Source organism: Mesoplodon bidens, assembly GCF_964165515.1.
Source record: "Mesoplodon bidens genome assembly, chromosome: 17".
In the NCBI taxonomy this organism is placed as follows: domain Eukaryota; kingdom Metazoa; phylum Chordata; class Mammalia; order Artiodactyla; family Ziphiidae; genus Mesoplodon; species Mesoplodon bidens.
The window spans coordinates 23604730-23617732 of NC_138174.1; the positions used below are offsets into that span (position 1 = coordinate 23604730).

General features: G+C 37.0%; 1 protein-coding gene across 4 annotated transcripts in view; it reads left to right on the plus strand.

The window, feature by feature from the left end:
• The window catches only part of EPSTI1 (epithelial stromal interaction 1), a gene marked incomplete at its 3' end in the record, with an annotated part of 103424 nt that overhangs the window by 39305 nt on the left and 51116 nt on the right, over positions 1 to 13003 (plus strand). For all 4 annotated transcript variants that reach the window (XM_081215079.1, XM_081215080.1, XM_081215078.1 and 1 more), the window contains exon 6: positions 446 to 519. In XM_081215079.1, the coding sequence (XP_081071205.1) occupies positions 446 to 519 (74 nt within the window). The remainder of the gene's footprint in view (positions 1 to 445; positions 520 to 13003) is intronic.

Below are 13003 nucleotides of genomic sequence, written 5' to 3' on the forward strand. Positions count from 1 at the left end.
GGAGATATATATGTAGTATCAACTATTTAACCATTTATATATATATATATACATATTTTGTATCATCTATTTAATCATTTATTATAATTTTAATTTAACATGATTGGTGTGGAAATTTCATGTTTTCCTTAGGACATTTTGAAAACACTGCTTAAGATATAAATGTTGCTATCATCTGAACTAAGGTAAAAATGTGAAATACTGATTCTGTGATTATACCAATCAAGTTGGGAGAGGGGAGCCACGGAAATAACTTGGAGCTCCTGGCTTTCAGTGTAGGGCACATGGGTTGTGAGAGGGTTATCACCTTGGAAGCCCTGGTAGGTACTATATTGGACTACTGAGGCCACTTGAGCGTAAAGATTTTGAACCTTGGGTAACTTTAACATCATGATTCTGCTTAAAGCTTTCCTAATAGATTACACTTTGATACTTGAAATTTCAGAGCAATAAACTAGAGGAGAAAAAGAGACTTCAAGAAAACCTCAGAAGAGAAGCTTTTAGAGAACATCAGCAATGGTAAATTTATATTTTCAGAACTTTGTACCTTTTATAGACATATTGTTCATTGTGCTTTTAAGTTCTAGGCGATAGTAACTATTCAAAACATCTGGTGTTGGATTGTTGACTATTAATTATGTAATTGAACTCTAGAAGTGAGGTTCTAAGTTTGGAGATAACTATACTCATTAAAGTATTCTTTAGTAGTCAACAGATTAGAAAGAATACTGCCAAATTTGAGAAATTCTCCATTCTAAATAACTTGGAGGGCTTGCTCTTTGGTGATTCAGGTTACTTTTGATTATGAAGACTTCCAAAACACCAATATAAGGAAGATGTTGTTTGAAAGAAGTACCCAAGCAGAATCTAAACTAACTAGGGATTTACCTAATGGACTGAGGACTTATATTTTTGTAAACAAGAATTGAGAAGTAATTTCACAATTATCAGCAAAGCTCCCAATTGGTGGTCATACATCAAGGTACTTTTTCCAGTATGACTTGTGAATTACAGCAGCTAACATGTATAAGGCAACTACTATGTGCTTTATAATGTAGATAATCTACTCTCTTACACAAGCTTTAAAGATAAGTTTGTGTTCCAGTTGTAAGTAGCTAGGTTACTTGCACACTGCTTAAAAGAACAGACAAAACCAAAGAACCATATTTCTGTCCCTAGGTTAATTCCAAATATGGTAGAATTAAAACCAAGCAGATTTGGGTTCAAAATCCTAGCTCCATTCTCCAGCTGTGACCTTGGACAAACTACTAAACCTCTTTAAAGCTTAGTTTTTCTAAAAAAAAATTAGGGTTGGTAATATCTCTCCCATTGGCCATTTGTAAGGATTAAATAAATTATCTTATATAGGGCTTCCCTGGTGGTGCAGTGGTTAAGAATCCGCCTGCCAATGCAGGGGACATGGGTTTGAGCCCTGGTCTGGGAAGATACCACATGCCATGGAGCAACTAAGCCCGTGCGCCACAACTACTGAGCCTGTGCTGTAGAGCCCGCGAGCCACGATTACTGAGCCCGCATGCCACAACTACTGAAGCCTGTGGCCCTAGAGCCCGTGCTCTGCAACAAGAGAAGCCACCACCATGAGAAGCCCATGCATCGCAACAAAGATCCAATGCAGCCAAAAATAAATATAAATAAATAAATTTATTTAAAAAATCTTATAAAAGTTTAAAAAAAATAAATGGTATATAAGTGACTGAATTTCATGGGGACTTGATATGTAACTTCTTACAGAGGTTCTTGTTGAATGGGATCAGACAGCTTATTTTCTAGAGACTGTTTAGAGATTTCTGGTTCCACCAGAACTAGTTATCAGCCTTCCACTTTCTGATGGACTGTACTGACTGCCTCCTCTTATCTATTCCCGTCGTTATACCTCATTTGTAGAATTTAAGATCATTCTGATGTTGGGGTGAGCATATGTAACACCCTAAAGTGTGTCCCTCCTCCAAGTACAGCATCTTCTGGTTTTCTCATTCCGCTGAGATTCTCCTGCCTCTACTGTAAGCAACAGCTCTTTGCTTTAAGACTCAGAGGTTGGAATGTAAAAGAAGTTTCTCAGCACTTCACTTTGCCCATTAGCAAGTTGGGTACCTGGCCTCCGCTACCCAGACCAGGAAAAGAGTGGAGATAGAATAGGGTTGGGTGGAAGTGTTAATGAATGATGTTATCTTTCCCCACTTTTGTTCTAAGGCAGACATGGGGGCAAGGAAGCTGGTGTGAAGCTAAACACCAGGAGAAGTTGGCTGTCTTAGAGAGAGATAGAGGGTGGCAGGCAATAGATTAAGGGTTAAGGTATTATTGCCTCCCCCTTCTTTGGTAGAGAATGGATGAGAGTTGATTTCTTGGCCAGTCAGAGGAGTTGAATGCCCCCAAATGCCATGGGGGCATTTGTAGCCTGGAGACACAATAAGAACAAATGTATTTATCTTGTGGCATCCTTGTTTACACTGGAAAAGGGAAGACCTGCTTACCAATGAGGGGTCTTAGGTACAGCACTGGGAGGTTGAACAAGTCCATCCTCTGGGGAGTTTTAAACATGATAAAGTGAAGGATGAGAGATTCCTGGAGTTTTAAAGGATGTGGGAGATTGTGTCATCAAACCTTTTTTTTCTAGTCCTCCAGCTTCTTGAGTTTGTGTTTTACTGAATACTAGAGATCATCGTTTTTCTGTAAAGAAAGAAGAGTTCTACCCTCAGGCACCTCACACACTATCAGTGGAGCTGAATTCAATTACACGCACGTTTCACTCTTGATCTTTCTTCTGCTTATCATAAAAGTCCCAGTTAACCAAGAAAAAGAGAAGTTGGCTAAAAATGAGAAGTATCTCAAATTGATTGTTAAAGCCTATTGAGAAACACAAGAAGAAGTATATGTGTGTGTGTTTTAAATGTATTTTGTTTTGAAGTACTTTTGAAATTAAAAGACCAATAGCTAATGAAATGAATGACCATTATATAGCTAGAAATATGAAAGAAACTTCTTGTGTAAGATGGATCCTCTGTATAACAAGCCTTTATCATATTTTCTTAGAATCAGTTTATGGTGGAAGAATTGTATAGGAGAGCTATTAGAAAATTTTTTAACATCTTTATTGGAGTATAATTGCTTTACAATGGTGTGTTAGTTTCTGCTGTATAACATTTAATTTTTATTTATTTATTTATTTTTGGCTGCGTTGGGTCTCTGTTGCTGCGCGCAGGCTTTCCCTAGTTGCAGCGAGCAGGAGCTACTCTTCATTGCGGTGCGTGGTCTTCTCATTGCGGTGGCTTCTCTTGTTGTGGAGCACGGGCTCTGGGCTCGCAGGCTCAGTAGTTGTGGCTCACAGGCTTTAGAGTGCAGGCTCAGTAGTTGTGGCTCATGGGCTTAGCTGCTCTGTGGCATGTGGGATCTTCCTGGATCAGGGCTCAAACCCGTGTCCCCTGCATTGGCAGGCAGATTCTTAACCACTGCGCCACCAGAGAAGTCTGAGAGCTCTTAGAATTTTAACAGCACAAAGTTTTCACTAGACCAACCAGGCTGTTCCCTATTCCATCCCCTTCACCAAAAAATTAGATTCTCCTGAAGCTGTCAAACTAAGGATCACAGAATAGAAACGCAAATAAGGAATTCTTTCAATGCTGTGATATGTGTGTTTCAAATAGCAGACTAGGAGGGGTGTTCTTTATTTTGTTTTGTTTTCTGTAGAGAAGGGCAACCATGGACTTGAACAGACTGTAAATCCAAGTTGCTGGAGAAAAAGCTCATGATATCATCCTGGGGCACCACCATGAGAATCTTAATGTATTCTTTCTTACCACCTTGTTCCTGACTTCGTTCATTTGCTTCTGATTATTTTTAGTGTTGTCAGTTATTTAGCTAACAGGCAGAAAACTAGGCTTTTATTGACATCCAGACTCTCTTGAGTGTAATAGTGAAAGCAGTTTATTGAATGCCTGTGGGGTTGCTTTCTAATTGTACGCATTAATCTGCCCAAGCAAGCTGGTGGAAAATACACAAGCAGATTGCATGTGCAGATGGAGCACACGGGATGGTTTTTATGAAAAGACCTCTGGAATGTACTTCTCCAGTACTGTCTTTTCCTTAAAAATCAAATGACTGTGACTATTTCAATTGGCAGCTGAGAACAGACCAGATTAATGGTGCATTAAGTCTGCTACTCTGGCTGGGGACAGACTTGAATTTCACAGTGTAGAGTTAGTTCTAGGATTATTGAGCATGAAGGTGAAGGGTAGAAATAGACTTCTAACCTTGGCATAGTTTTCACCATTATTTTACTCTGTCATTCTTTACTACTTATAAAAAGACAAATGTGGTTTTTCAGGATGGCCTTTTTAATTAGTCAATATTACTGGTAGATTTGAGGATTTGAAGTAACAGTTAATTATTAACCTTTGTGTGTGTGTGTGTGTTATAATCAAAGAAAGGATGTTGTGATTTAGATTATTTAAATTTCAGCATTTGAAATTTAAATGGTAATTTATTTTGAGTCATAGTCATCTTTCTCACAATGTGGTTTTTGGATGGATGTCAAGACAGATTTGACCTTTGAGCCCATGTAATGAGTTATGGGTGTTAGGGTAAGATGTGAATGGGGCAATCAGATGCATTTTGGGTGCAGGTGTTAGGAAAAACAATGTTCTCTTAAGGATTTGCTGGAGAGGTGAGAATTGGGTATATTTTAAGCATGTACAATTTTAACTCATATCTAATAATCATTTAAGCTAATAGATTGTACATTTGTATAGTTTTAAAAATATACAAAGTTCTTGGCTCTTTTAAATGTTATTTCAAAGTAATAAGCTGCTGTATTATTGAGAACCTATGGAGTGTCAGCAGTGTTAGGCATATTATATTCATTTAATGTTTAGATCAACCCTATTAGGGATATATCATCTTCATTTTACAGGTGGAGGGTTGAGTAATTCAAAGTCACAGACATAGTGAGCAATGCAGCCAAACCTTGGTCTTGAGATTTGGAGGACCAGGGATAATGAGTAATTCACAGGTGTGCTGTACTCACAAGGTCAGGATTATCAGGCTAGGGTGGGGGTGATAAGCCCTGTAGCTACACGGGGGGCGGGGGGGCCTGTGGAGAAGACTATAGAATAGTCCTGTGGAGAAGACTATAGAATAGGTCAGTTCAGAGATAAGGACTTGGGCAAAACTGACTTCTGATTCTTCCAAGGAAGATCTAAATTTTGCCTGCAAGAAGCAAAAGAAAAACTGAAGGAGTATGTCTGCTTTCTCTGATTTTCCTCAGACCCGAAGGACATCCTTTTCCAGGTCCAACACTGGATTAATTCCACAGTTAAGCTTCCTGTAGGGTACATGGGCTTTTGTGAGCTCTCCTGGCTGGACTGTACTCCTAGCTACCAATATTTCCAGGGGAGAAGGAGCTCAGTTCTTCAAACCTTGGTTGAAAAAGCCCTTGGAACCAAGCTCATTCCAAAGTAGGACCTTCTTATTTCTAAATTGCCAAGCACCACCATGAGCTCAGCCTGCCGATGGTAATGTTGGGAAGTTTTCTTCATTTCCGCCGTTGGAACCACACATCTCTTTAATTTCCATTTGAATGATAGTGTGATGAGTTCCTAGGAGGCACATCTTCATCTGTTTTAGTTTCCTAGAGCTGAGGATCCAGGCAGGTCTGCTGAATATGCACGCTTAGGTTCCAAGTTTGTCTTCTAATATGCTCCCTAAACTTCTAATGCCCTTCGTGGGAGCTTCCAAAAGACACTTAAGGGCTAAATTGATCCCTTATCCATATGGTAGGCTTAAATCCAACCTCGCATTTTATAATCCTAGTAAGGTGAACTGAAAGTCATCCTATTCATAACCTTCTATCTTATGCTAATGAAGTGAACTTACAGGTACAAAAATCCTGTTTTGTTCAGAATGAGACTGAACAGTTTATGAGAAATCTGAGAGAATCCCTATCTACTGACTGTTAAATCATGTTGATGGTTAAAATTTCTAGCCACTATCAATTCTTCCTGCAGATATCCTAGTGAATGTTAACTCATTTTCATTCCCACTGCCACTACCTTCATATAGGTATTTGTCACATGCCACTTGCATTATGGCTTCTGTCTCCTTGTCATCCTCTGAGTTACTGGAATGGCTTTCTTACTCTCTTTGCCAACAGTCTCTTTTCTCGATTGTCTTATATGTTTGTCAGATTTCATTTTCTACAGCACAGCTTTTGTCATGTCACTATCTTATTCCAAAAGCCTTGATTACTTCCCATTGCTTATGAAATAAATTCCAAATTCTCTAGCCGCACGATGGGGGAATTGTGAGCCGCCTTAGTAAGATGTCAGAAAGGACTGATTGGGTTTGGGCCTCTGTCAGGTTGATTTCGGGAGAGGGTTTGAGGAAGCAGGGTTTTGTTCTGGGTTGGCTGTTATCAGGAAGCAGGGGTAATAGTGATTAGGTATCAGGTATCTTTTTTTTAACTTTTTTTAATATTGGAGTACAGTTGATTAACAATGTTGTGTTAGTTTCAGATGTACAGCAAAGTAGGTATCAGGTATCTTAATCTTATTTAAAAGGAGGGAAGATACTTTTAATTAATTAATTAATACTGTAATTGATAAATAAGCAGTAGTCACTCCTATTAGCCAAAATGTTGGGGTGTTCGGTCACTTTTGTGGTTTAGACAGGGTTCATATATCTTTCTTCTTTCAGACATATCATGGAGTGGTCTTTTTTTTCATGATTCATCACCATCATAAAGTGACCTCCTCTGATATTGATATTGTGCGAAATTACTTTCAATAGGAGAACACCAAGGCTTAGCTGTGAATGCCAGGGCAGCTCCTGGATGTCAGGAACAGCTTCTGTCTTTTTCAGGATGTAGTTAATAGTTGGTTAAAGATAAAAGTTGATTGGTGCCTTATTTACAAAATAGTTTCACTTAAGTATCTCATCATTGGAACCTGGTACCATCAGTGCTCCTCTTGGGAGGCTAGATCTAGGATCAGACTGCCTGCCTGGTCTCAAACTTTAACCTCTCTCCTAACATTGAGCCTAGGTTTCCTCATATATAGCATGGGGTGGGGCTAATATTTGCTAACTTGAAGATTAATGAATATAACCCATGTAAGAAATCTAGCATAGTGCTTGGAGGGAGAAGGTAGAGTATAAAGGAACTCCAAACAAGGATAGCAGAGGAAGAAGTAAGAGAGAGGGACCAGCTGACTCCGGCCTTTATCTCCAAGGGTAGAGCCTAAGAACTTTTGGACACACGAGAAGACCCTAGGGCCTGGAAAGTGCTCCTGGTAAATGTACTATAACTGGGGGAATATGTGCCCCCCCCCGCCATCCTGGAGACAAACTACCTGCACAGTCAGCCACCTTTATCACTTTTGTGTGAGTTCTAAGATCTTTACTGAAAAAAACTGCCACAAAATAAACTCTGGTCAAACAAATAAGGAATCCAAGAAAGAGGAAGATGTAAGATACCAGAACAATTATGAATAAAGAAGACAATGACATTTATAGCCAAATATATGATTAGCTTTTTTCTTTTTCTTTTTAATTTTTAAGAATCAACATGATGAAATTAAAATCATGGAGGATTTCAGTGCTATGGAAGGAGGCACAAGGGAGAGAGAAGGATAGGAAGTAAAACAATTATTTTTTTTTTTGCACGAGTGAATGCTAGTGAATTCCAGATATTGATAGAAAAAAATAAGTAATTATGTGTTTATTATATGTTTAATTGTATTGTATGTACAAATAGGATATATAACAAAAATGTAGGAAGAAAAAAATCAAATGAAGAATTGATAATTACAACAAAAGGCAGAAAAGAGGGTGGAAGTTTTATAAGCAACAAGACAGCAATCATAAAAAAGGTATATAGGCTAAATTTCCTTATTTAAAAAAAGTTCCTGGATTGCAAAAAAAAAAAAAAAAAGCAAAAATCTAGCTATATGCTACTCTAAGAGGTATCTGTAAAACAAAAGAGTTGGAAAACAAAGGCATGGAACATATATCCATAAATGCTAATAAAAGAAGGCAGATGTAGCAATATTAATATGAGACAAAATTGAATGCAAGATGAAAAGCATTCAACAGGATAAAGAATATTTTATGCACATAAAATATGTAATCCCAAAGATAATGTGAACTGTAAATATCAATATAGATTTGAAATATATGAAACAAAAACTGCTGAAGTCTGTAATATAGATTATGGATTTGTCAAATTTTCCTTTTATTCTCTGTAGAAATTAATAGGTCATCATGTGAACCAAAAAACTTCATAAGGAATAGAGGATATGAATAACAATGACTTGGCATGATAACATAGACATAGTTACAAAGTGTTGTACCTAGTTTATGAAAATACCTATTCTTTACAAATATGATTTAACTACCATTGGCCATGACTAAGGCCTCAAAGACTCTCAGTAAGTTCCAAAAATACCCCCAAATCCTATAAAGCCACTATTCCTATGAAAAATGTAATAAAATTAGAAATTAAGCAATAAGAAATTTTAAAGTCTATCCACTTAAAAATTTTTTTCTAATTACCTTTTTAAAGGATTGTTAGGTTACCATCTGTCACCACACCAGACTTATTGCAGTGATCATTTCATAATGTATAAAAATATCAGGTCACTGTGTTTTATACCTGAAACTAATATAATATTGTGTGTTAATTATTCAATTAAAAAATAAAAAAATTAAAGATTCAGGTTCCCTGGGAGGATGGGGGGAGACTATTAGGATAAATAATTTTGAAACCAAAACTGAAATTACAAATTACTTTGGGATAAGAGAATATAAATTTTAAAGTATTCCACATTAAAATCCATGGGATGTGACTATAAAATTATTTAGAAGATGCAGAAGTTTAAAAGCTTTTAGAAAAAATGGAAATAAAATAACTAAGCATTTTACTAAGATAAGATTATAGCCATAAAATAAATACAAATGGGAGGGAGGAATAAATAAAGGGGAAAAAGTGATGAAGTTGAATAGAAAAATTTATCATTACTAAATTAAACCAAAAACTAGGTTTTTTTGAAAATTCTGGTAAAACAGATAAACTTTTGACTTGTCTGAGTAAGGAATAAGGAAGATACTCCAAGGATAAGAAAGGAAGTATAACCAAAATTCGAGAAGAGAAATACTATGTCCTACTTCTGTTAATTTTTTTAACCCAGATTTCCTAATTTATTTCCTAGGAAAATATGTGCTATTAGACTTGAAACCTGAATAGAACAAAAACTCTAAATGGAAGGGAAAATGTAGTTTGATCTCACCTAGAAAAGACAATAGGCCCAGTTGGTGTGAAAACAGAAGAAGAAGGTAACTTTCTCAGTAAAGTCCAGAACAGGATAAGAAGGGCATTTCCTATTTATCACTGATACTGATTTTTAGATAGAAAATTAGAGAGAGTTTCTATTTCTAACAAAGAAAGAATTTAAATATTGGAAAGGAAGAGGTATAAGTGCCTTTGATTGCTCACCTAAAACCTCTCAAGGAAATCAACTAAAAAATTATTAGAACTAGTACAAATAGTTTGACTATCATGAATGAATCTAAAATCAATATGCAAACACTTCTGTCTTTGCACCATCAGACACACCATCAAAAGCTCATTATAAAATATAATTGAAAGAAAAATTTAATTTACAATAATCATCCACACTGTAAAACAGGTGAGTATAAGTCTAATAGACCTATACATAAAATAAAATACCTAAAATAAAATGAAAATATTAAATGTAGATCATCTATTTACTATAGAAGGGAAAAAAATCAACATTGTAAAGATAATTCCACTCATATTTATATATAAATTAAACAGGACCTTTTGTGAAATTTGATAAAACATTTTTAAAGAGAAAATATTAAAAAAAAATAGACAAACCTGAAAAACTGAAGGGACAGGGAGAAGCTTGTACCAGGTATTGTTTACAATATACGTATGGCAGTAATAACAAAGTGTTATTGGCATTGTAATAAATAAATTTAGTGAATGGGAGAGAGTCTACAAATAGACCCATGGATATATGGGAATTTAGTATTTAGGACTTTAGTTATTGATAAAGGTATTTGTTCAATCAGTGTCAAAAGGACAGATAATTTGACAAATTGTACTAATTCGGCACAATTAGAATGTAATGAAGAATGCTTTTATAATTTTGTGGTAAAACTCCTTTCTATGCTATATACACAACTTGGAAGCCATGAGAAAAAAAATACAGATTTGACTACAGAAAAAACCTATGATGACTTAATGAACTACGTTACAAGTAAGTGATAGTCTAGGAGAAACTATTTGACTCAAAAATAATGGGCAAAGGCTTAATTTCACAAAGAAGCCTTACAAATTAATAAGAAAAAGGCAACTCTAGAAAAATTGGCAAAGGGCTTGAAACAAATAGTTAAAAGAGAAGAAATATAAATAAATGAAATATTCAGCTTCACTAATCAGAAAAACACAAATTTTTTATTTGTTACACTGGTAAAAATATAAATGTATTGATAATATCTCACATTAGGAAATGTGCTTTCATTTATTCAACAATATGCACCTGGTATGTGTCAAGCACTATACTAGGTTAGTATACACTAGGTTAGTAAGTTCTTGGTATGTACTGTGAATACCACTGAGTCGCGCTCCCGTTGCCCTCCCTCTATCTAGGCCCAGTTCACTTCACTCATTTATATCACCGTCTGCACCCTGCAGTCATTGGCACTTGTGTGTCAGCTGACAGGAGGTGAGAGAAGGAAAAACTGCCCCATTCACTCCCAGGAAGATAAAAAGAACCAGGGAGAGATTTGTCACTGGTATTTTTTCAGTGAGGGTACCTTTTAAATTATGACTATTTAGCTTTAAAATCGGTAGTTTAACATTTTTATTAGTATGGTTTTTTTTTGATGTGGACTATTTAAAAAAAAATCTTTATTGAATTTGTTACAATATTGCTTCTGTTTTATGTTTTGGTTTTTTTGGCCGCAAGGCATGTGGGATCTTAGCTCCCTGACTAGGGATTGAACCCATACCCCCTGCATTGGAAGGCAAAGTCTTAACCACTGGACCGCCAGGGAAGTCCTTACTAGCATGTTCTTATGTGTCTTGTCATGGTGCAAAGTTGGCGGTTACCTGGTGGGTAACCAGGTAGAGGAAGGTGCGTAGCACCTTGTAGCCCTGGGGTGTGATTAGTGGCAGGAGCCTGATTCACAAGCTCCTACAGATCTAAGTGAATGTTTTTAAGCGTATTCTTTTTTTAAAATCCTTGCTGTTTATCTAGTTTATATATGGTACTGTGCATCTGTTAATCCCATACTCTCAATTTATCCCTCTCCCCCCTTCCCCTTTGGTAACCAAAAGTTTGTTTTTCATGTAAACTGATTCTTCCATGAACGTTAGAAACCCTAGTTGCCTTTTCTAACTATTTTTTTAAAAAGCCTTATAGGAATTATCTTTGCATTTCTGTCCTGTTTAAATGAGCCAACAGACACACATTTCACTCTCTGTGGCCTTTCCCGTATATTTTACCCTTTCAAAAAGGTCAAAAACTTTTTGATTGATGAATCTCTATTAACATTAATATTCCATCATATTGAAATATAACCAGCCATATCCCTTTCCTTCCCTGACTTTCTCACCCTCAGTTTCTCCTTCCAAACCCCTACCTGTCCTCAAACTACTGGGATAAATGAGTACACGTTTTTATACTCTGGGCCTAGGCAGCTCCTAGACCTGATACCAAGACAGCTTAAGGATGGGTGGGTTCCTCCCCTTTCCCACATTCTCCTCCCCTGACTAAGGTTCTGAAATAACTAAGATGCCTAGCTTAATCCTTGAGGATTCTATTCCTCTACTCTTGCTCAGCTCTTCTTGGCCTCTTCTTATGTACTACTTGTGGAACTGATGACCTAAATTGAGAGATAATTCTCTTGTATATATAAATTTATGTTGTATTACTAGGGTTGGCTAATTGCTGTGATCAACAGACCTCAAAATAAATAGTTTCTTGAGCATTATTTTTTTTTTCTCATGTAAGACATGGGCGAACAGGTTTGAGAGGAGACCCCCTCCACTCAGATATTCAGGCACCAAAAACTGTTAGCAGTGCTACCACCTTCAATACACAGATGACTTCCAACTTTGTGCTGGGGTTTGCCTCTATTCCAGACAGCCAGAAGGAGGAGGAAAATGTATGGAGGGGCATGTGTAGGAAACTTATTATTAGTTCATCCTGGAAGTGGTGTGTGTCACTTCCTTCCTCATTCCATTGGTCAAAACTCAACCACATGGCCAGCCTTAGCAGTAAGGGAGGCTAGGAAATGTAGTCAGGTTGTATGACCAGAAGAGGAGAACTTCCATTTTGATGGATATTTAGCAGTCTCTGCTACAATGGAATTATGTCCAGGTGATGCTACCCTGAAGAGACATTTTAGGATAAGCCATAGGCATCACCCTAAGAACAAGTGTCATAAGTTGGAGATGAGTTAAGTAAATCTTCAAAGCCAGTCTGTTACTGGTGGTCCATCCTCAGTTGTTCTATGGAGAATAAAGGAAGGGATCCATTTATGCCTGGGTCAAAGTGATAAAGTGGGAGAGGATCACCCTCCTCAATAGGTGGCAGAGTCACAGTGGTGACAAAGAAAGAACCCCAATGAAAAGGTGACTCAGTGCTAGAGTCCAGGGTTCTTAGTTTTGTTGGATTTCCCCTCCAGTAGATCTTCCTCCTTTTGCCCCTCAAGGAGGTTCATATATTTTGTTTTTATTAAATACGACCATAATTACCTACAGGAATTCCAATCCAGTTCAGCCAATGTGTGGAATTTACAGTATTGATAGTAGAAAAATGCCATTTAGCCTGGTAACTTGGAACTTGTCTTGTCTGTATAGTTAATCACTTGGGAGTTATCCACCATTCTTCACAGGCCCCTACTTGTATGCCTCGGACAGTCCTGGGGCCCTGTCATTATGATTTGATCTTGTGGCATGAGT